We start from the raw sequence: 25029 nt of genomic DNA, 5'->3' as shown, positions 1-25029 counted from the left end.
TTTAGTGGCTGGTAGGGATTAGGGGTGTGGAGAAGGTTTGACAGAAGGGAGCACTGGGAAATTTTGGGAGGTGATGAAAATTGTTCTATACCCTGTTGCAGAGTTACACAAATTTATACAAGCATTAAAATTCATAGAACTATACACTAAAAAAAGTTAATTTCACTGTATATAAATTTAAATACTGGGGCTGGGCCAGAGCAGCCCAAGATGGCCGACTTGGAGGATTGGGTGTCGGATGAGGAGAAGATGATTCTGGATCGCCTGTAGCTCCAAGAAGGTTGCTGAGGGCCAGTTAAAAGTGGTGATTCCGGCCTGTGAGTTCCAGGGCTGGTATACATCCAGCGGACAGATACAGAGCATCAGCTCAAGACCTAACAACCATAGTTAGAGTGGTATCTTAAGGAAGGCTCCTCACACCTGACCCAGCTAAGGCAAAGAAAACGTTGTCACAAACAGCAAAAAGAGCAGTAGCATTAGACAAGTAGCCCACAGCGGATTACAAACAGCTGAATTCATCCCAGGAAGGTTTAGAAATTACACAACTGAAAGCTGGAGTCAGACAACACCAACCCTATACTCAGCTACACAAACAACATATTTGAAGGAGCAGTCTATATTGAGACAAAATGGGAAGACAGGGAAGTGCAATTCAAATGAATCAACTAGAGGAATGCCCAGAAAAAGAATTGAATGAAATGGAAATAAGATGCCGGATGCAGAGTTTAGAATAATGATTGTGAGGATGCTCAAGGATCTTAGAGCAACCATAGATAGACAACATGAGCACCTAAATAATGAGATATCTGGCATCAAAAAGGACATTGAAATCATAAAAATGGATCAGACAGAAATGATAAACACAGTATCAGAAATGAAGACTACACTACAAGGAATGAAAAGCAGGCGGGATGAAAAAGAGGATAGAATCAGCAATTTAGAGGACAAGATAAGCAAAAGCATGGAAGCAGAACAGCAAAAGAAAAAGAGGATCAAAATGTCTGAGAAAACTCTAAGACAGCTCTGTTACAATAGGAAGAGAAACAACATCTGCATCATAGGGGTTCCTGAAGGAGAAGAGAAAGAACAAGGGATGGAGAACCTGATTGAAGAAATCATAGCTGAAAATGTCCTGAAATTGATGCAGGAAAAAGTCACACACGTTCAAGAAGCACAGAGAATCCCATTAAAAAGGAACCCAAATAAACCTAAACGAAGACACATCATAATTAAAAAATCAAAGCTAAGAAATAAAGAATACTAAAAGCTGCAAGAGAAAAGCAGTCAATCATCTACAAAGGAGACCCCAAAAGGATGACATCCGACTTCTCAACAAAAACACTTGAGGCAAGAAGGGAATGGCAAGAGATATTCAAATTAATGCAGAACAATTTTCTACAACCAAGACTTCTTTATCCATCAAGGCTATCGTTTAAAATAGAAGGAGAAATAAAAAGCTTCCCGTACAAAAAAACCCTCAAGGAATTTATTACAACCAAACCAATGATGTAAAAAGTGTTAACGATCTTGTTGTAAACAAAACAAGGGTAAAGAGGAATGTAGATTTAAGATTTTAGAAATGCATCCAAATTGAAAAAGAAGAAGTAAAACTATCATTATTTGCTGATGATATGATATTGTACATAGAAAACCCTCAAGTCTCAGTAAAATAACTACTGGATCTAATAAATGAATTCAGCAAGGTGGCAGGATATAACATTAATATTCAAAAACCAGTGGCATTTTTATACACCAACAATGAAGTGTCCAAAAGAGAAATTAAGAAAACAATCCCCTTCACTACTGCAACAACAACAAAGAAAGTACCTGGCTGTAAATTTATCCAAGGAGGTTAAAGACTTGTACTCAGAAAATTATAAAACATTGATAAGAGAAATCAAGGAACATAATCGAATCAAAAATGGGCAAAAGAAATGAATAGACATTTCAAAGAGGACATTCAGATGGCCAATAGGCAAAAGAAAAAATGTTCAACATCACTAATCATTAGAGAAATGCAAATTAAAACCACAATGAGATATCACCTCACACCAGTCAGAATGACACCTTAACAAAACAAAACATAATAAGTGCTGGTGAGGATGTGGAATAAAGGGAATCCTGCACTGCTGGTGGGAATGCAGACTGGTGCAACCACTGTGGAAAATGGTATGGAGATTCCTCAAAAAATTAAAAATGGAACTGCCTTTTGATCCAGCCATCCCACTTTTAGGAATATATCCCAAGGACACCAAATCACTGGTTCAAAAGAAGAAATGCATCCCCATGTTTATGGCAGCATTGTTTACAATAATGAAGATCTGGATACAGCCCAAGTGTCCTTCAGTGGATGAGTGGATTAAAAAATTGTACTACATATACACATGGAGTACTATGGGGCTATGAAAAAGAAGAAAATACCTTTTGCAACAACAGGGATGGACCTGGAAACTATTATGTTAAGTGACATAAGCCAGACAAGAAATAAAAATACTATATGACTTCACTCATATGAGGAATCCAATGAACAATGTGAACTGAGGAACAGAATAGAGGCAGAGGAGGGATCAAAGGGACCAGTGGGCAAGCGGACAGAGGGAAAGGGGATGAGAGGATGAGATCAGAGAAGGGAAAGAGCTTGGTGAAATTATATATACATAACAGCATTATAGAGAGCAGGACAGCAAATCCTGGAGGAAAGCGGAGAGGGTGTTGGGGGAGGGGGCAGGAAGGATGTTGAGTGGAATTCGGGGGTGCGGGAGGATGTATTCGGTGGGACACTTGAATCTATGTAAACGCAATAAATTTAAATCAATAAGAAATAAAAAAAAAATACTAACACTAATACTTATATTAGTAATAACTTTAAAAGTACAAAAATTGTCATAACTTAATGACACTAACCTATTTTCATGTGTATAAGAAGGCCTCTGGTGATTCTAATGCTAGTGGGCTCCCAAACCTCACTCTGGGAAATACTGTATTAGCTATTAAGCTGATCTAATTAAGTTCCCATGTTCTAATTCTATATTTTCCATGTATTTTTATGGTAGAAAAGGGATAGGAAATTGAATTTTTGAAATGGTGAATTTTGAAGTACTTATGACACATCCAAGTGGGGGATGCTGAGTAGCTGGTTGCACACAGGGGTCTAAAGCTAAAGATCTAGTCTGGGAATACAGAGTCATCAGCATAGAGATGACCAAGTCCTGGCAGTGGGTAAGAATTTTCCAGGGAAAAGATACATAGTGAAAAGAACACCTAGGAAATAACCATGAAGAATGGTATTTAAACAATGCACACTGGCCCTGGCCCACTGGCTTAGCAGCAGACATCGGTCCGGTGTGTAGAAGTCCCAGAGTCAATTCCCGGTCAGGGCACACAGGAGGAACGACCAACTGTTTCTCTACCCCTCCCTCCTTTTTCTCTTTCTTCCCCTCCTTCAGCCATGGCTCATTTTGAGCAAGTTGACCTTGGGCGCTGAGGATGGCTCTGTGGCTTCACCTCAGGCACTAAAATAGCTCGTTGCCCAGCAACAGAGCAGCTGCCCCAGATGGGCAGAGCATTGCCCTTAGGGAGCTGGCTGGGTGGATCCCAGTCATGTGCATGTGTGAGTCTGTCTCTGCCTCCCTGCCTCTCACATAAAATAAATAAATAAATAAAAATAAAAATAATGCACACAGGGAATGGTTCAGAGATATTTAAATATGCTAGAGGGGTAGAAGAGTATGTTGTCAGTAAGAAAAAAAGAGACTAAACGGACTTACTGAGTTTAGAGATCATTGGTACCTTGAAGAGAACAGTGACAAACAATGGAGGCAGAAGCCAAACTATGAAAGAGTGATAAGGAGGTACAGAGTTAAGGAATGAAAGGAAGGGAGAAATTAAAAGACAGTAAATGCGAAAAAGTCTTCAGGGAGGTATTAAGAGCATGACTCTGGAACCAAACTCTCTGAGGTTCGATCGCTATTAGCTCTATACCCTTGGGTTAAGTTGCTGTCTCTCTTGGCTCGGTTTCTTCATCTATAAAATAGCATTAATATACTTACTTCATAGGGTTGTTGTGAATTATTAATTAAATAAATTAATAACATAAATCTCTAAGAACAATGCCTGACACCAAGTAAGCACTATGCAAGTGTTAAAGGATGATATTATTATCATTACCACCATTGTCACATTTCAAGAAGCTTAGTTAGGAAGGGGAAGATGGACAGAGCAGCAACAAGAGAATGTAGAGTTGAAGAAAAATTCTCACAACCCTGAGGAAGATTTGTTATTACTACTCCTGATGTACACATGAAAAAAATGAAGGCTTAAAGATATTAAAAGGACTTGCTTGAAGTCACAAAATACTAGAAAATGGTGGAACTGGAAGTAGAACCCAAGCCGTCTGGTGTGTGTGTGTGTGTGTGTGTGTGTGTGTGAGAGAGAGAGAGAGAGAGAGAGAGAGAGAGAGAGACAGGAAGGGAGAGAGATGAGAAGCATCAATTTTTCGTTGCAGCACCTTAGTTGTTCACTGATTGCTTTCTCATATATGCCTTGACTGGGAGGAGGGGGGACTAAAGCAGAGTGAGTGACCCCTGGCTCAAGCCAGTGACCATGGGGTCATGTCTATAATCCCATGCTCAAGGCAGCGACCCGGCGCTCAAGCTGATGAGCCTGCGCTCAAGTTGGAGACCTCAGGGTTTTGAATCTGGGTCCTCCACGTCTCAGTCCAACACTCACTGCACCACCGCCTAATCAGGCTGGAACCCAAGTCTTGAATGCTTCAGTTACGCTGTCCTGCCATTCAGTCTATTGCCCCTTTCTCCATCATTACCTCCTCTCATTCTTACAGACTCTCTAGAGCCTACAACTTCCTTTCCATAGTCTCAAAATAAAAAAGATACATTGAGAGATTAAGGAAAAGAATCACCCTAATTGATTCATTGCTATCTCATTAGGCCAACAGTTAAAAAAAAGTTTTTATAAAAAAACATTTTACATGTCTTTCTTTTGAGAGAGGGGCAGGAAGAGAGAAAGATGAGAAACATCAACTCATAGTTGAGTCACTTTAGTTGTTCACTGATTGCTTTCTCATATGTGCCTTGACTAGGGGGCTCAAGCCCAGCCAGTGACCCCTTGTTCAAGCCAGTAACCTTGGGCTCAAGCTAGCAACCCTGGGACCATGTTGATGATGCCACACTCAAGCTGGCAAGCCCGCAATCAAGCCAGTGACCTTGGGTTTGAACCTGGGTCCTCAGCAATCCAGGTCGAGGCTCTAGCCACTGTGCAAGGTTTTGCACATCTTAGTCAGGAAATGCACTCTGAATTTTCACCGAGTCACCATATAGGGACTTCATTCATATTAACTAACAGGCCGCCAACAGCATTTATACCAGCAATCTTTGATTTAGAAAGTCAGTGAGAATAGGAAAGAAAACAAGATCTAAATTACTACTTTCCTTTACATTGGTATTAAGTGCAAGCTACCACAATCTCAGAAATTTAAAAAGATTCACCTCTGTGTATAGATAGTGAAAGGGAATGCAATATAAGCACCAAACATACCTTGATATCATTGTCTATTCCACCAGAAATAATTTGGTCACTTGTGTCATTGAAGGTCACAGCTAACACCTGGTAGGTATTTTGAAACGTCTGGATGGCTGCTTTCTTTCGGATGTCCCAAAGCTGAAACAGAAGAACAGGAGAGTCTATAGTAAGAGCCTTCTAGGAAGTAACTGCATAGTACATCCCTTAGTCCAAGGACTTTGTGGAGGTGAACCCATCTCTAATAGGAGCCCCATTCAGAAACTTCTCTGGGTATCCTACTAACAAGGTGAGAAGTATCCACACTTTTACCAGTGTGTATGAAGGTTGGTGAAAGAAATTGCTTTTGTTATATTTTCAGAGTCCTTTGTTAAAATTTAAATATATATAGTTAATCAACATGCCCTTAGGGTGGAAATCCTCTACTTGATTAGTTCATATGTCCTTACCATAGCAAGGATATTAGACCAGTGTTTCAAACAATAGATCCTGCCTGACCTGTGGTGGCGCAGTGGATAAAGCATCGACCTTGAAATGCTGAGGTCGCCGGTTCGAAACCCTGGGCTTGCCTGGTCAAGGCACATATGGGAGTTGATGCTTCCAGCTCCTCCCCGTCTCTCTCTCTCTCTCTCTCTCTCTCTCCCCCTCTCTCTCCTCTCTAAAATGAATAATAGAAAAAATTTTAAAAAAACCCAAAAAACAAAACAGTAGATCCTACCTTATTAGTAAGTAGACTGCAACTTACATTTAAAAACATATATGTAGAGAGAGGAAGTTACAGCAGCTAAAAATGCAGAATAGGGAATGCTAAAAGATTGTCTCTATACAAAAGCAGAGAATTACCTAGCAAAAAAATTAGCGGAACCAACTTTATCAGAACTCTGGGAAGTAATCAAAAGTTTACAGCAACCAGGCAAACTCTAAATGAGAAAACACCACCTGATTCTTAGAAAGAGTTCTGTAGTGTTTTCTTTGTTATTATTATTATTATTATTTTGGTGACAGGTAGAGAGACAGAAAGGGGGATAGCAACAGACAGGAAAGAAGAGAGATGAGAAGAATCAATTCTTCATTGTAGCACCTTAGTTGTTCATGGACCGCTGTCTCATATGTGCCCTGACCGAGGGGCTAGAGCAGAGCGAGTGACTCCTTAAACCAGCGACCACAGGGTCATGCCCATGATCCCATACTCAAGCCAGCAATCCCGAACTCAAGCTGGTGAGCCCACGTCCAAGCTGGCGACTCGGGGTTTCAAACCTGGGTCCTCTGTGTCCCAGTCCGATGCTCCATCCACTGTGCCACTGCCTGGTTAGGCATGAGCTCTGTAGTGTTTTAACTTACTCTGAGTTCCATCCCCTACCTCAGCAATACCTTTGATGATAACAGCCTATATTCCTTGTATAGATTCCTAGTACAGGAGGGAACAGAATGAACCTTACTGCTTATTCTTAAATAATTGTGGTTGTTTTTATATGCCTAATGGCTCCCTAAAGGATGAACTCAAAGGATTCTCCTTTACTTTGCCTCACCTGGGACTCTCCCAGGGTAGAGATATTTGTCCAAGGCATTTCCGGGCAAATGCATTAGCCTTTCCTGACTAAGGCATGGGGTAACAGTTGGGGCAAACAAAAGACAACCACCTTTCCTGGGGACGATAGGTGGGGGAATGAGACAACCTGGAAAACAAGGGAGGTTTTGGGAAACTCTGACCCATTCCTGGAACTCTTGAAGGTCATTTGCATGCCCATGGCTGGCACATGCTCAAAAAAACCTGAGAAGGCCCTACACTCTCATCTTCAGGTTCTGTACAAGCAGGGAGTGAAGGTTAATGCAGAGTTGTACACAGCCTGTCTGAGAGGTGAAGATAGGCCCCAACACATACGCACAGCCAATCTGCCAAGACTAGGAGAGTTTCTTTTTCCCCAGGTGATTAAGGAAATCTCTGCTGAACCATTAGCAAACTACTAAGATAATGAAACAGAGACTTCAGTGTTCATATACAACTTTACAAAATTATATCAGAAAATGCACTAAACAAACAATAGCCACAAGCAGCAGCAACAACAAACCTTAAGGAGAATTTAATTTCTAGAGTTACCACATTATAATATTTAAATGTCTGGTTTTCAACAAAAAAATTATGAGGCATGAAAAGTGAAAAATTATGGACCATACAGAAGAAATGAACAGTCTTTTCAATAAATGGTGTGGGACAACTGGATAACCACATGCAAAAGAATGAAGCTAGACAGACTCTTAGCTCACACTATATGTAAAACTTAACTTCACCTAAATGTAAAAGCTAACACTACAAAATTCTTAAAAGAAAACATGGGGTAAATCTTCCTGCCTATGGATAAATGAATTATAGATATGACACCAAAAGCACAAGTGACAAAAGAAAAAATAGGTAAATTAGACTTAATAAAAATAAACTATTTTTTATGTTTATTTCAAAGGATAGTATCAAGAAAATGAGACGATAACTAGCGATGGGCGATCATATTTGCAAATCATATATCTGATAAAGGTCTAGTATCCAGAATAAAGAACTCTTATTACTCAGTAATATAGAAATACAAAGGGCCCAGTTAATAAATGGGGCCAAGGACTTGATTAAGTAAGTAAGTATTTCTCTTCAGAAGATGTAATAATGACCAATAGGTCCATGAAAAGATGCTTAACATGACAAATCATTTGGGAAATGCAAATAAAAACAATAATTAGGTACCACCTCACACTCACTAGGATGATAATAGTAATAACAATAACAATAATAATAAACCCACACAGAAAATATCAAGTATTGGCCAAGATGGAGAGAAATTAAAACACTTATACATTGCTGGTGAGACTATAAAATAAAGTGGCTGCTATGAAAAACTTTGGACATTTCTCAAAATGTTAAACATAGAATTACCATATAGCCCAGCAATCCCACTCCTAGGTATATGCCCTAGAAAAACAAAAACAGGTCTTCAAACAAAAACTTGTATATATGTGAAATGTCCAGAATAGGCAACTCCAGAGACAGGAAGTAGATCAGTGGTAGCCAGGGGCTAGAAAGTAGGGGAAAGTACTGATTGTATAATATGTATGGGTTTACTTTTGGGGGTGATTAAAATGTTCTAGCATTGGATTGTGGTGATAGCTGCACACCATTGTGAATGTACTAAAAGCCACTAAATTGTACACTTTTAAAAATAGTAAAAATGGTCTGACCTGTGGTGGCGCAGTGGATAAAGTGTCGACCTGGAAATACTGAGGTCGCTGGTTCGAAACCCTGGGCTTGCCTGGTCAAGGCACATATGGGAGTTGATGCTTCCAGCTCCTCCCCCCTTCTCTCTCTCTGTTTCTCTCTCTCCTCTCTAAAAATAAATAAAAAAAATTTTTTAAAAATGGTAAACTTTATGTGAATTTTACCTCAATTTAAAAGAATGAGCCTGGCCTGTGGTGACACAGTGGATAGGGCATGGACCTGGAATGTTGAGGTCACTGGTTCGAAACCCGGGCTTGCTCAGTCATGGCATATACAACAAGCAGTCAATGATCAACTAAGTGAAGCAACTATGAGTTGATACTTCTTGCTCCCTTCCACCTCTCTCTCTCTGTAAAATCAATCAATAAAAAAGTGATAGAAAAGAAGATATGACAGAATGACATACTGAATAGACATGTTGAGGGAGATACATACGGGGCCACAGTATAAAAGGTATTTCTTAAAGTGGATTGTGACTAAAAATGTTTAAAGTTACTGTGCTTACACTATCTTGTTTAACTCCAACTTTCATAGATGAGGAAACTAAAGCTCAAAGAAAAAGCTGATTTATAGAACACCAAGCAAGTCAAGGGCAAAGGACTAGAATTTAGAAATGTCTGATTCTATTAATATTATATTAACTTAAAAGTATTAGAATGTGTGTTAATTTCTTACAATTACCAAAATAATATATACTTATTTTAAAGTTAAACATTTATTTTTTTTAATTGAGGGGGAGGGGAAGAGAGTAAGAGAGAGAGAGAGAGAAGGAGAAAGATGAGAAGCATCAACTAGTAGTTGCGTCACTTTAGTTGTTCACTGATTTTCTTTTTTTTTTTTAGAGACAGAGTGAGTCAGAGAGAGGGACAGACAGACAGGAACGAAGAGAGATAAGCATCAATCATCAGTTTTTCATTGTGGCACCTTAGCTGTTCATTGATTGCTTTCTCATATGTGCCTTGACCATGGGCCTTCAGCAAACTGAGTAAGCCCTTGCTCAAGCCAGCGGCCTTGGGTCCAAGCTGGTGAGCTCTGCTCAAGCCAGATAAGCCCGCGCTCAAGTTGGCGACCTCGGGGTCTCAAACCTGGGTCCTCCGCATCCCAGTCCGATGCTCTATCCATTGGGCCACCGCCCGGTCAGGCACTGATTGCTTTTCATATGTGCCTTGATGGGGGGGGGGGGGCATCCAGCCAAGCCAGTGACCCTTTGCACGAGCTAGTGACCTTGAGCTTTAAGACGCAATCTCTGGGCTCAAGCCAATAAATCTGCACTCAGGCCAGTGACCTCAGGGTTTTCAACCTGAGACCTTAGTTTCCCAGATCGATGCTCTATCCACTGTGCTACCACTGGTTAGGCAAACATTTATTTATTTTACAGAAACAGAGAGAGTCAGAGAGAGGGATAGACAGGAATGGAGAGAGACGAGAAGCATTAATCATCAGTTTTTTGTTGCGACACCTTAGTTGTTCATTGATTGGTTTCTCTTATGTGCTTTGACCGTGGGTCTTCAGCAGACCTAGTAACCCCTTGCTCGAGCCAGAGACCTTGGATCCAAGCTGGTGAGCTTTTGCTCAAACCAGATGAACCCACACTCAAACTGGTGACCTCAGGGTTTCGAACCTGGGTCCTCTGCATCCCAGTCCGACACTCTATCCACTGCGCCACTGCCTGTTCAGGCCAAGCATTTATTTTTAATGGGTGCTTGATTTATTAATAATGGGTGAGGAAGGAAGATGAAGATTAGGTATAACAATCTAGAACCCCATACTCTACAATTTGGTTCTGTTAAAAAAAATACTTGTAATAAAACATGGGACTACAGCAGTAGTAGTCAACCTGGTCCCTACCGCCCACTAGTGGGCATTCCAGCTTTCATGGTGGGCAGTAGCGGAGCAACCAAAGTATAAATAAAAAGATAGATTTAACTATAGTAAGTTGTTTTAAAGATTTATTCTGCCAAACTTAGCAGAAACCCAATATAAAGTACTTGGTAAGTAATTATTATATGCTTTAACTTGCTATAACTCTGCTTTATAAACTTTATAAAGTAAAGTTACTTCCCTACTTTATAAATCACCATTACTGTGGAACCGGTGGGCGGTTAGAAAATTTTACTACTAACAGAGATACAAAAGTGGGCGGTAGGTATAAAAAGGTTGACTACCCCTGGACTACAGTTTTAAAGTGGGGATAATAAAGAGGATCTACAGATGTTTCTATAAATGATTGAAAGATTTGAGAAGATGAACCATGAAGAAATGTGTTAGGAGTGTAAGTCATTTCATTCAAAAGAGAAAGCCTTTGGCCTGACCTGTGGTGGTGCAGTGGATAAAGCATCAACCTGGAAACACTGAGGTTGCCAGTTCAAAACCCTGGCTTGCCTGGTCAAGGCACATATGGGAGTTGATGCTTCCTGCTCCTCCCCCTTCTCTTTCTCTCTCTCTCTCTCCCCCCCCTCTAAAATAAAATTTAAAAAAATTAAAAAAAAAAAAGAGAAAGCCTTTGATGTGACTGTTCCAGCTTTTAAAGGATTATCACAAAAGAAATGAGCCAGCCACAAAATCTTAGTAAAGGCCATGGGTTTCAATTCAATCCTATGGTAAACGAGTCTGAGTTTTCTAAGATACCTCTTCATCCCAATTCTCATGAGTTAGGACTGTAAGTAGTTTCATGATTAAAAAGGTTTAGGTTGTTGCTATTCATATAAATGGTCTAAAAAAAGTGTTTCACTTCTCTTCCAGAGACCTGACAGCTAGCCCCTGCTTGTAAAGTCCAAATCTCTTAGTTTAGAAATCAATGAACGCATTGATAATCTGGCCACCCCATATTTTACCAGACTTTCTAAATCTTTGTCTTAGACAGTCTCTACTCAGGTCAAGTCAATCTTTATCTAAAAACTATGGTAAATCTGATTAAAGTATTTTAAAATTTTAGTTCCAGATAATCATTAAAAATTATTTTATTTTGAAATATTCACCAACTTACAAAAAAGTTGGAAGAGAATTTTTTTTGCCAAAATCATTTAAGAATTGCTAACATGACGCACCACCAATCACTTCTAAATACAATACTTAAATGTTTATCCTACAAAAATGTTCTCCCATACAATATCAGTACAACTATCAGAATTAAGAAATTAACACTGATACATTAGTGCCATCTGATCTTCAGATGTCACTCTAGTTTCATTCACCACTTGTCCCAATAATGTCTTTTACTGCAAAAGGATTCACTTCAAACTCGTGTGCAATTTAGCTGTCATGGTTCTTTAGTTTCCTTCATCCTAAGTTTTTCAAACTTTCCTTGAGTTTCATGTTCTTGACACATCAAAATTATGGGCAGTTATTTTGAAGAATGTCCTTCAATCTGGGTTTATCTGATGTTTACTCATGATTAGATTCAAGTTATGCATCTTTGGCCAGAAATATCACTGAAGTGATGTTGCATTTTCCTTGTACTCTACTGAGTGACTCACAATTTTGATTTGTCCTATTACTAATAAAGTTCAATTTGATGATTTGACTAAGATGTTCTTTTGACAAATTTTCTTGCATAAGATGTTCAAGGCTCATCTAGTATTTTCCCTGCCCAGTACTGAAATAAGGAAGCCTGATTCCTTTTAATGGACATGGGCGTCTAAAGGCAAGACCTGGACAGTAGACATGCTCATTGCTATTGGAGTGTTATTCCTAAACCATCAGTGGACAGTTAGAAAATATACGTATACATAGGTATACATCTATATCTACCATCTATTTTTTTTCCTAGACCTTTCTGTTCATATATTGAGTGTCATGCACTTGATGCTTCTAATTGGACACCAACAACATAAGATGCATTTTAGTTTTCTCTCTTTCAGTATTGGTAACTCTTTTCTCTGACAGTGAAAAATCTGTCTCCCATTATATCATATTATCTTATTTGATCAAGCTTCCTGTATGTAACCAACTTCCCATATCCTCTCCTACCTTTGCCCTGCATGGATGTCCTCCTTTTCCTGCTTAAACTGGATTCCCATTCTCAGATGACTCTATGTGGACCCCCTTCTCACCCCATTTGTGTCATTCTTCGTGTGAACAAACACCCTCTTCACTCTGCTCAAACTGAGAACCTCTCTCTAGGCTGCTCTTCCCCAGGGATGCCATTTTCATACTGCTCAGTCTGACTCCCTACCTGAATTGTTCCCACCCTGCGTGGGCACCCTCAGTTCAGGCTCTGACACCTACATTGTCTCCACCATCAACGTACAGATAATTCTTACCCCACTCGGGCACGGATTCTCCATGCTAAGCAGCACCCACTTCCTCACCCTCCAATTCCCCACACTGGGCTACTTACACTTTGTTGCATGGATTCCCTCCTTACTCTGCTCAGTCTCCATTGCCCTACACTGGACTGCCCTGTCCTGTGTGGAGTCTCTGCTCTCCTCACCACACTTGGCTCCAACATGCTACTCTGCGCCACTCTGGCCCACGCCCCCTCTACCCAAACTCCTTCCTTGCTTTGTCTACATAATGATGCCAGAACTGAATTATTTGTGAAAGGAGCAATTTACACACTCACACTTATACACATGATTTCACTTGACTGCTTTATTAGAAGAATGAATGGCTAAAAAACAGCTTGAAAACTACTAGTATAGATAATGCCCAGCATACCACTTCTAGACTAAAAATGCAAGTTACTGAAATCTTCACTTTCTATCAGAACTCTCCCAAGTAAAAAGCAACATGCTGTTTTTGCCCTGTAGGTTAATAGTTTATTAAATTCCTATATTTATAAACCTAGTAACACCAAAGCATTCCAACTTGAGAAGTAAAAGGCCTATATTAAAGGGTGTTCAATGAAGCATTAATTATAAACATGTTGAAATTTAAAATTAAGGAACTGGTTAAAAAGCAGTTACTTTTAGGTAATGTGACATATTGCATATTTTAAAAAAATGTTACCTTGAATAATAAAGTTAAAATAGCCTGACCTGTGGTGGTGCAGTGGATAAAGCGTCGACCTGGAAATGCCGAGGTCACCGGTTCGAAACCCTGGGCTTGCCTGGTCAAGGCACATATGGGAGTTGATGCTTCTAGCTCCTCCCCCCTTCTCTCTCTCTCTGTCTCTCCTCTCTCTCTCTCCCTCTCCTCTCTAAAATGAATTTAAAAAAAAGTTTAAAAAAAAATAAAGTTAAAGTATTACTTCAATCACGTTTAATTAAGGGAGAGAAGAAACCAAAAGAAGGCTAGAAAAGACACATTCACAATAGAGGGTTGTAGAAAACAAGTAAGCTAAGGAGACAGGAAGATAAATGTGAGGACAGAGATAAAGAAGACAAAGTGAAAGAAAGTGAGAGAAAGGCAAAGGAAGGAAAGGTGGAATAAACAGAGTTAAGTTCCTAGATGTTTATTACAGTAGGCTCTCAACAAATGTTTAACAAAATTCATTATGGCATTCTTATCTCTAACCCCCTTTTGAAATGCCAATTATCAGATCAGCTACCGTCATGACTCTCCAAGTATAATACACCCAGGTTAAGAGCTCTGGCTTTTGGAACCATTCTTAAGCCAGATCCTCCTAGTCAAGAACCAAGGGGCGCCAAATGACTGGGTTTATCATAAAAACCATTTAGTAGAAAAATACCTCAAAGCAGATAATTCAGAGTATCAGTGCAAGCACGTTTAATTATGAAAAAAATAAAAGAAAAAGAAAATTCATTTAAAGAAGCAACAATCACAAGTTTAGTGTGGTATTTCAGTTGAAGTCCCTCCCTGTTTAATTAATTAAATGCCAGAGTCCAAAATTAGTGACAAAAAAAAAAAATGGTGGGTACCATAAAGCAGTGTACTTTTTTTTTTTTCCCCTCTTTTTTTTTTTTTCTTTCTCTTTTTTTCTGAAGCTGGAAACGGGGAGAGACAGTCAGACAGACTCCCACATGCGCCCGACCGGGATCCACCCAGCACGCCCACCAGGGGCCACGCTCTGCCCACCAGGGGGCGATGCTCTGCCCCTCCGGGGCGTCGCTCTGCCACGACCAGAGCCACTCCAGCGCCTGGGGCAGAGGCTAAGGAGCCATCCCCAGCGCCTGGGCCATCTTTGCTCCAATGGAGCCTTGGCTGCGGGAGGGGAAGAGAGAGACAGAGAGGAAGGAGGGGGTGGGGGTGGAGAAGCAAATGGGCGCTTCTCCTGTGTGCCCTGGCCGGGAATCGAACCCAGGTCCCCCACACACCAGGCCGACGCTCTACTGCTGAGCCAACCAGCCAGGGCCTAAAGCAGTGTACTTTTCTGTGCCCTTGAAATAAGCTCCTCTTGCCCTGACCAGATAGCTTGGTTGGTTAGAGCACTGTCCCAAAGCTCAGCGATTACTGCTTTGATCCCTGGTCAGGGCACACAGAGGAACAGATCGATGTACCTGTCTGTCTCTCACTTTTTCCCTTCTTCCTTCTAAAATTAATAAACATTAAATAAAAAGTAAACCTTCTTAATAAACATGTTAAAAAAAATGAAGCTACTGTTTCTAGGTTTCATTTTCCTCATTGTAAAATGAAGATTCTGAATGAGATCAATGGCTCCCACAATGTCAGATCTGTTACATTAAATCATGTGAAGAACATACTTAAAATTCTGGTTCTGACCCTGGCTAGTGGCTCTGTAGATAGCACATCGGCCCAGTGTATGAACATTCTGGGTTTGATTCCCAGTCAGGGCACCCAGAAGCGACCATCTGCCTCTTTCCTGCTCCTTCTCCCTTTTTCTCTCTCTTCACCTCCCGCAGCCAGTGGCTTGACTGGTTCAACCATGGTCCTGGTTGGTAGCTTGGTTGGTCCAAGTGTATTAGGCTCAAGCATTAAAAATAGCTCAGTATTTGAGCATTGGCCCTATACAAGGTTGCCAGGTGGATCCTCGATGGGGCGCATGTGGGAGTCTGCCTCACTACCTCCCCTCCTCTCACCTTAAAAAAAAAAAAATTCTGCCCTGGCCGGTTCGCTCAATGGTAGAGCGTTGGCCTGGCGTGCAGGAGTCCCAGGTTCGATTCCCGGCCGGGGCACACAGGAGAATCGCCCATCTGCTTCTCCACACCTCCCCCTCTCCTTCCTTTCTGTCTCTGTCTTCCCCTCCCGCAGCCAAGGCTCCATTGGAGCAAAGTTGGCCCGGGCACTGAGGATGGCTCTATGGCCTCTGCCTCAGGCGCTAGAATGACTCTGGTTGCAACAGAGCGACGCCCCAGATGGGCAGAGCATTGCCCCCTGGTAGGCATGCCGGGTGGATCCCGGTTGGGTGCATGCAGGAGTCTGTCTGACTGCCGCCCCGTTTCCAACTTCAGAAAAATCCAAAAAATAAAAGAAAAATAAATGGCGCTGGCCGGTTGGCTCAGCGGTAGAGCGTTGGCCTGGCGTGCGGGGGACCCGGGTTCGATTCCCAGCCAGGGCACATAGGAGAAGCGCCCATTTGCTTCTCCACCCCCCGCCCTCCTTCCTCTCTGTCTCTCTCTTCCCCTCCCGCAGCCAAGGCTCCATTGGAGCAAAGATGGCCCGGGCGCTGGGGATGGCTCCTTGGCCTCTGCCCCAGGAGCTAGAGTGGCTCTAGTCGCGGCAGAGCATCGCCCCCTGGTGGGCAGAGCGTCGCCCCCTGGTGGGTGTGCTGGGTGGATCCCGAATGGGCGCATGTGGGAGTCTGTCTGACTGTCTCTCCCTATTTCCAGCTTCAGAAAAATACAAAAAAAAAAAAAAAAATTCTGATCCTTAAAAACACAATACCACTTACATTAGAATCCAAAAAAAGAAAAATACTTAGGCATAAATTTAACAAAATATGTACAAAATCTATAAGAGGAAAACTTCAAAACTTTGCAGTCAAAGAACTAAATAAATGGAGAGATATTTCATGTTCATGGACCAAAAGATTCGATACTGTTAAGATGTCAGTTCTTCCCAATGTAATCTATTGACTAAATGCAATTCAACTCAAAATTCCAGCAGTTATTTGTAGAACTCAACTAACCAATTCTAAAGTTTATTTGGAGAGACAAAGACCCCAAACTGTCATGGCAATATTGAAGGAGAACAACAAAGTTGGAGGACTGACATACTACTTGACTTTAAGACTTACTATAAAGCTACAGGAATCAAGACAGTGTGGTACTGGTGAAAAACAGACAAACAGATCAGTGGAAAAGAATAGAGCCCAGAAATAGACGCCATAAACAGTCAACTGATCTTCGATAAAGGAGCAATGGCAATACAATGGAGCAAAGATAGTTCCTTCAACAAATAGTGCTATAACAACTAGACATCTAAATGTCAAAAAAATGAATCTAAACACCTTACAGCCTTCACAAAAATTAATTCAAAATAGATCACAGATCAAATTTTAAAACATAAAATATGAACTCCTAGAATGTACCATGGGAGAAAACCTAGGGGACCTTGGGTATGGCAATGACTTTTTAATACTATACAATGAAAGAAATAATTGACAGGCTGGACTTCCCTAAAAACTAAAAACTTCTGCCCTACAAAAGACAATATCAAGAGAATGAGAAGACAAGCCACAGACTGGGAGAAAATAGTTGCAAAAGATACATCTGATAAACGACTGTTATCCAAAGTATACAAACTCTTAAAACTGAATGATAACAACCTAATATAAAAAATGAGCTTAAAGGACTTAAGAGACACTTCTAAAAAGATGTACAGACGACAAGTAAGCATATGAAAAGATATACTCCACATCATAAGTTATCAGGGAAATTCAAATTAAACCAACAATGAGATACTACGAAGTGAACACCAAATGCTGATGAGGATGTGGAGCAAGGACTCTCCCTCATTGCTGATGGGAATGCAAGAGTAGTCACTTTGGAAGACAGATTGGCAGCTTCTTACAACCATACTTTTATCATATGTTCCAGCAACTGTACTCCTTGACTTTTACCCACAGGAGCTGAAAATATAGGTCCACAAAGCCCACAAACAAATGTTTATAGCAGCTTTGTTCATAACTGCCATTTCTTAGAAGCAACCAAGATGTCCTCCAGTAGGCGAATACATAAATAATGGGAAATTATTCAGCACTGAAAAAAATGAATATCGCCTAACTGGGTGGTGGCGCAGTGGATAGAGCGTCTGACTGGGATGCGGAAGACCCAGGTTCGAAACCCCGAGGTTGCCAGTTTGAGCGAGGGCTCATCTGGTTTGAGCAAAAAGCTCACCAGTTTGAGCCCAAGGTCACTGGCTCGAGCAAGGGGTTACTTGGTCTGCTGAAGGCCCGAGGTCAAGGCACGCATGAGAAAGCAATCAATGAACAATTAAGGTGTTGCAATGCACAACGAAAAACTAATGATTGATGCTTCTCATCTCTTTGTTCCTGTCTGTCCGTCCCTGTCTATCCCTCTCTCTGACTCTCTCTGTAGAAAAAAACAACAACAAACTATCAAGCCATGAAAAGATATAGGTGAATCTTAAATGCATATTACTAAAAGAAAGAAGCCTATCTGAAAAACCTACATATCATATGGTTCTAACTATGATACTCTGGAAAAGACAAAATTATGGAAATAGTAAAATGACCAGTGGTTGCCAGGGCTTAGAAGGGATGAATAGGCAGAGCACAGAGAATTTTTAGGGCAATGAAAATACTCTATATAATACCAGAGATGAATACATTTGTCCAAACCCACTGAATGCACTAAAACTGAACTCTAATATAAACTATAGGTTTGGGAAATTATTTGTCAATGTAGGTTCATCAATCGTACAGATCTATCACTCTGGTGAGGGAGGCTCTGACTAGTGGGACAGTGGGTATGTGGAAAATCTCTGTGCCTTCCTTTCAATTTTGTCTGAACCTAAAACTGCTCTAAAATTAAAGTTTCAATTAAAAAGAAAATCTCATTTCAGACCTAGTAAATCAGAATTTGGTATTTTTTTTAAACAGGTTTTTTGGTTGATTCTGATATGCACACAGGTCTGAAATCACTGGACTGAATGACCTTTAGGATTCCAAACTGTATTACTAACCCATGTACTGACTTTTTTATACACTAATTTCATGACATCCTTGTAAGACACATATATTACTGTTACCATTCTAAAGATTGAAAAACTGGCCCTGGCCGGTTGGCTCAGTGGTAGAGCATCGGCCTGGCATGTGGAAATCCCGGGTTCGATTCCCGGCCAGGGCACACAGGAGAAGCGCCCATTTGCTTCTCCACCCCTCCCCCTCTCCTTCCTCTCTGTTTCTCTCTTCCCCTCCCACAGCCAAGGCTCCATTGGAGCAAAGTTGGCCCTGGCACTGAGGATGGCTCTATGGCCTCTGCCTCAGGCGCTAGAATGGTTCCAGCCACAACAGCATCGCCCCCTGGTGGGCATGCTGGGTGGATCCCGGTCAGGCACATGTGGGAGTCTGTCTGACTACCTCCCTGCTTCTAACTTTGGGGGAAAAAATAAATAAATAAAGATTGAAAAACTGAGGATAAGAAAAGTAAACTAAGATCACATAACTAAGTAACAGCTAAGCCAAGAATCCAATTCAGGCAATGTATTTTATTTCAAGTCACAGTGATTTGATTTGGTTCTAATATTATTCCATAGGATACGTAAAGTGTCTGTTTTGGGAAATGTCTGCTAAAACCAAGTTGTGATGAGGAAAGTAAATTAAGATAAGATTTACAGTATGTCACCTTAGAAGCTGCAACACTCAGAGAAACAACACTCACCTTCACTGTACCATCATCACTGCCAGTGCAGACAAGCTGGGGGCCTCGCCTGGCTGGATAACAGGAATTCACAAAGGAAGTATGTCCCTTTAGCCTCTTAACCCTCTCGCCTGTTTCACTATCCCACACTGCCACAGTTTTATCTGTAGATGCTGAGAAGAGCATACTAGAAGGTAAAAGAACAAAAAAAGAATTAAGTGAATACACCAGCAATCTATCTTTCCTACTTACCAAAATGTGCCAAACTCACATGATGGTGGAATGCCTGTCTCACCTTACCTACCAAAATCCTACTGGTGCTTTAGACCCCAGTTATAAGGTATACCCTAGTAAAAAAAATTATCCTTCTGTCATTCCCCAAGATATATACATTTTTCTTTTAAAACAAGCAAGAGGCAGGGAGGCAGAAAGACAGACTACCATATGTGCCCTGACTGGGATCCACCCAGCAACACCCGTTGGGGGCTGATGTCCAGTCCATCTGGGGCCACTGTTCTGTTACTCAGCAACCGAGCTATTTTAGCACCTGAGAAGAGGCCATGGAGCCCTCCTGAGAGCCTGGGGCTAACTTGCTCATTAGAGCCATGGCTGTGGGAGGAGCTGGGGGGGGGGGGGGGAGAAATGGAACAGAAGCAGATGGTCTGGTTGCTTCTCCTGTGTGCCCTAACCAGGAATTGAACCCAGGACTTCCACACGCCAGGCCAACTGGCCTGAGCCAACTGGCCAGGGCTAGATATACATATTTAATACAGTTTTCTCAATCTTTTTCTCCTTTGTGATAAACCACACTTTATACATAAGACATCCTCCTACTTGGAAATGTTTAGTCACTTCTTGCTGCAGAAGAGAGAGAGTAGCAATTCCTAACCCAGTGGCTCAGCAATTCTGACCATTTCTCTAAAAATCGAAGAATTTATTTTGTCTCTGAGGATAATTTCTAAGTTATAATTATTTTATAAGGCTTTCTTTCCTCAACTATTAATAGAAAAAGTGTGCCCTGGCTGGTCAGTTGGTTAGTGTCATCCCTATATGCCAAGGTTGTGGGCTCAATTCCCAGTCAGGGCACATACTTTTATACCAATTAATAAATAAGTGAAACAACAAATCGATGTTTCTCCCCCCCCCCCAAAAAAAAGTGTATACAAGGCTAATCAGGGAACCCTAAGGTATAAAACAATCAATGTTTACAGAGAAACCTAATGGGGATTTATTACCTTTGTATAAACACATTTCTATTTTCGCTATAGTTCTTCTAAAATTATATTAAAATGTTTATGATAAACAGTATTATTACAACAAACAGGTACATTAGGTGAATAACATTAATGGAAAAGAGCAGCAGGCAAGGTTGTAAATGTAGCTCTAACATTTATGTAAAAACCAAATATTTTGAGTAGAAAAAAGGCTTGAAAAAAATATATCGTAGTATTAACATCTTCAGATTGCTAGGAATATGGGATATTTTTTCATTGTTCTGGGGTTTTTTTTGAGTTTCTAAAAATAATATTTTATTACTTCTATAATAAAAATAATTTCTACATATAAAAATTATTTTGTTTTGTCTTGAGAAAGAAAAATTTCTCTGAGATGTTGATATGTTAGATGATAGAGATGATATATTTATAAATGCTTACATGAAATAATAAACACCTTTCTTGGAGTGACAGTGATTGAATAAAGCAATTGCCCAAATGCAGCAGTTTTTGATAGCACAGTCTCCTGAGAGAGACAACTCAAGGATGAAGTGTGCACGGATGCCAAGAAGAATTAGTATAAGAAGCAGCTGTCATTTCACTGTGCAGAATACTTACCTGCCATCTGTGTTATAATGCAGTTCCATCACTGCTCCACTGTGTCCTTTCAATGTTGCATAGTTATCACAGTCACCATAGACATTCCACAGCACTGTTAGGAAGACAGGGGTTCAGTGAGTGTTACAAGGCAAACAGAAGTTTACTACTGGCCATGGAAAGGATGCTTATGATTTATGATGCTCCCTTGGAATACTACTGGTTCCAATAGGTGGACAAATTTTCCTGACACTGTAACAGAAATAATGTAGTATTTTCACATATTGTAAGGTAAAATAGTTAATGAAAATAATTTTTTAAATCTTTAGTTTTTTTCCTATAATATTTAAAAAGTTGACACTTGCTCACCTCCTATGAATATAAGCAGACTGCAAAAAGTCAGCGCTTATGGAAAACCTAGGAAGCTGCAAATGATTTGAAAGTCACATGGCAAACACTTTTAATTACATTTACTCAACCCACATGCAGCAAATACCAATAAGATGCCAGGTGCTAGGGTCAAATAAAGTAAATGAATAGACAAAGTTCCTATCCTCAGGGAGCTTGCTCTAGTCTAGAAGGAGTAAAGATTAATGAGAATTATTAAGCAGCACCTCTCTATATAATAAGCTACATGTACACAGTAGTTATTATTATTACTTTTTTTCCCGCTGATAAAATGAAGCATAGCAATAATTCAAGGATGTTTTGAAAAGATACCTAAGGCCCTGGCCGGTTGGCTCAGCGGTAGAGCGTCGGCCTGGCGTGTGGGGGACCCGGGTTCGATTCCCGGCCAGGGCACATAGGAGAAGCGCCCATTTGCTCTCTGTCTCTCTCTTCCCCTCCCGCAGCCAAGGCTCTATTGGAGGAAAGATGGCCCGGGTGCTGGGGATGGCTCCTTGGCCTCTGCCCCAGGCGCTAGAGTGGCTCTGGTCATGGCAGAGCGACGCCCTGGAGGGGCAGAGCATCACCCCCTGGTGGGCAGAGCAGCGCCCCTGGTGGGCGTGCCCGGTGGATCCTGGTCGGGCGCATGCGGGAGTCTGTCTGACTGTCTCTCCCCGTTTCCAGCTTCAGAAAAAAAAAAAGAAAAAAAAGAAAAGATACCTAAGCCAGCCAGATGCTTGGCCACTAGAAAGTTCATAGAACTGGAACACCTAAATCAAAACAGTTATCACCCACCCTGAGGTACAGAGTTATAAGCAAAGAGCCACAGGACTCATTTCACCTCACAATGCAGCAAATGATGCCAGAAGAAAAAACCAAAGGGTATTGTTACCTTTCTCACTTTTCCTCATGACTCCCCCAAAGTGAGTTTTTTCTACTTATTTCTCAAAAATGGATGTTCCTGACTAGTAGCTGAGAATCTGGTAGCAGATCCTAATAATGTACAGGCAGATTATCCAAGTGAGTTGCCACTTTAAGGCCCCCCAACCTTCCTGCTATATGGCTAAGATTCTGGAAGTGAATGAAGAGGAGAGCCTCTCACCTTTGGGGAAAAGAAGTTACCTCTTTCCTCATTACTCCTAGAATTCTCTTGCTAAATCAGGTGAAGATTTACCTCCATGAGGAAGATACTCTCAAACTAGATCAACTCACTTTTCAACTAGTAACATAATTCCTCTGTATTTACCACATGGACACCAAGTTCTACAACCAAGATCATTGAGCATTTTCATGAGCCTATTTTAACATGTTAGTCATATAATTTATTATGTGACTAACTAAGACTGATACCTCCCACGGCATCAAAGGTTTTAAAAAATAACCACTATGGCCCTGGCCATAGTGGCTCTAGTGGTAGAGCGTCGGCCTGGCGTGCAGGAGTCCCGGGTTTGATTCCCGGCCAGGGCACACAGGAGAAGTGCCTATCTGCTTCTCCACCCCTCCCCCTCTCCTTCCTCTCTGTCTCTCTCTTCCCCTCCTGCAGCCAAGGCTCCATTGGAGCAAAGTTTGCCCGGGCACTGAGGATGGTTCCATGGCCTCTGCCTGAGGTGCTAGAATGGCTCTGGTTGCAACAGTGCATCACCCCCTGGTGGGCGTGCCGAGTGGATCCCAGTCAGGCACATGCGGAAGTCTGTCTGACTGCCTCCCTGTTTCCAACTTCAGAAAAATACAAATAAATAAATAAATAAATAACCACTATTTGGCAGAGAATAATTACTCCAAATTCAAAAACTATGCCTTACATATCAGTCTGTCAAATCCTGCAGAGGCTAAAGTGGATCCATTGGGGTGAAACTTGCAGCAGTACACTTCTCCTTCATGTCCTGAGAGAAGCATGATTGGAGCTTGAAGAGAGGAACATCTTGGAGGCCCCTAAACAAAAGAGACACACAGGGTAGTCATTGTATACCAGCAAAGGAAGATGAAATATTGGGGAGTGGGAACAGAGGGAAAAGACAAGGAAAGGAAAACTGACTCAATGGAATTCTGATTTAGAGAACTGCAACTCTTCTCACATAACTATGCCTCCAACCTGATACTCTCCTGGTGAAGCTTCCAGTGTCTGCCTGTTACACTAATACAGTGTGTCTGTAAAGTCATGGTGCACTTTTGACCTGTCACAGGAAAGCAACAAAAGACAATAGAAATGTGAAATCTGCACCAAATAAAAGGAAAACTCGCCCAGTTTCATACCTATTCAGTGCAGTTCGATGTGGGCTCACACATAGATTTTTTAGCGCTACTTAGGTAGCTATCCCATATAGCCTCTACAGACTCGTCACTGACTGATGGCCTACCAGAATGGGGTTTCTCCACCAAACTGCCAGTTTCCTTCAACTGCTTATCCCACCGAGTAATGTTATTCCTATGTGGTGGCGCTTTGTTATAAACGCGCCGATATTCACGTTGCACTTTGGTCACGGATTCAAATTTAGAGAGCCACAGAACACACTAAACTTTCCTCTGTACCGTCCACATCTCGACTGGCATGGCCGTGGGCTGCTCCGCTGTATACACGGTGTTACATCAATATCTGCGCATGCACACATGCTGCCACATCATCCTACAGAAACTGGGAAGGTTTTCCTTTTATTTGGTGCAGATTTCACATTTCTATCGTCTTTTGTTGCTTTCCTATGACCGGCCAAAAGTGCACCATGACTTTATAGACACACTGTATTTCGTCCTCCCTCACTCTGCTCCTGTCCCATAGCCAACCTTTAATTCCTCAAACATGCTAAACTCATTCTGGCCTCAAGATTTTTTTTGTGTGTGACAGACACAAAGAGGGACAGATAGCGACAGACAGGAAGGAGAGAGATGAGAAGCATCAACTCTTCACTGTGGCACCTTAGTTGTTCATTGATTGCTTTCTCATATGTGCCTTGATGGGGGGGGGGCCTCCAGAAGTGACCTTAGGCTTAAGCTGGTGAGGCCTGCTCAAACCAGATGAGCCTGTGCTCAAGCTGATGACCTTAAGGTTTTGAACCTGGGTCCTCTGCGTCCCAGTCCGACGCTCTTATCCACTGCGCCACCACCTGGTCAGGCCTGGCCTCAAGATTTTTACACTTCTTGCCCCTGACAGAAATTTCCTTTCCCTAGATTTGTCCTGTGTTTGGCTCCTTTCAAATGTGCTCTGTTCAGTAAGTCTTTCCTTGATCATTCAAACCCAAGCAGCCCCCAACCTCCCCTCTGTATCTCCTCACAGCACTTATTACTTACTATTACCTTCCTTAGGTATTTGTTTACATATTTTCTTTCTTTCTTTTTTTTAAAATATTTTATTTATTGATTT

At 41.3% G+C, this 25029-nt stretch overlaps 1 protein-coding gene across 1 annotated transcript in view; it reads right to left on the bottom strand.

The window, feature by feature from the left end:
- SNRNP40 (small nuclear ribonucleoprotein U5 subunit 40) overlaps positions 1–25029 on the bottom strand; it is a 42806-nt gene that overhangs the window by 14261 nt on the left and 3516 nt on the right. The window contains exons 2-5 of the mRNA XM_066265104.1: positions 23477–23606; positions 21312–21405; positions 19501–19666; positions 5554–5676 (exon numbers count right to left, since the gene is read on the bottom strand). Of these exons, the coding sequence (XP_066121201.1) occupies positions 5554–5676; positions 19501–19666; positions 21312–21405; positions 23477–23606 (513 nt within the window). The remainder of the gene's footprint in view (positions 1–5553; positions 5677–19500; positions 19667–21311; positions 21406–23476; positions 23607–25029) is intronic.

Source organism: Saccopteryx bilineata, chromosome 3, assembly GCF_036850765.1.
Source record: "Saccopteryx bilineata isolate mSacBil1 chromosome 3, mSacBil1_pri_phased_curated, whole genome shotgun sequence".
In the NCBI taxonomy this organism is placed as follows: Eukaryota; Metazoa; Chordata; class Mammalia; order Chiroptera; family Emballonuridae; genus Saccopteryx; species Saccopteryx bilineata.
This window is presented reverse-complemented; position numbering and strand designations above follow the sequence as displayed.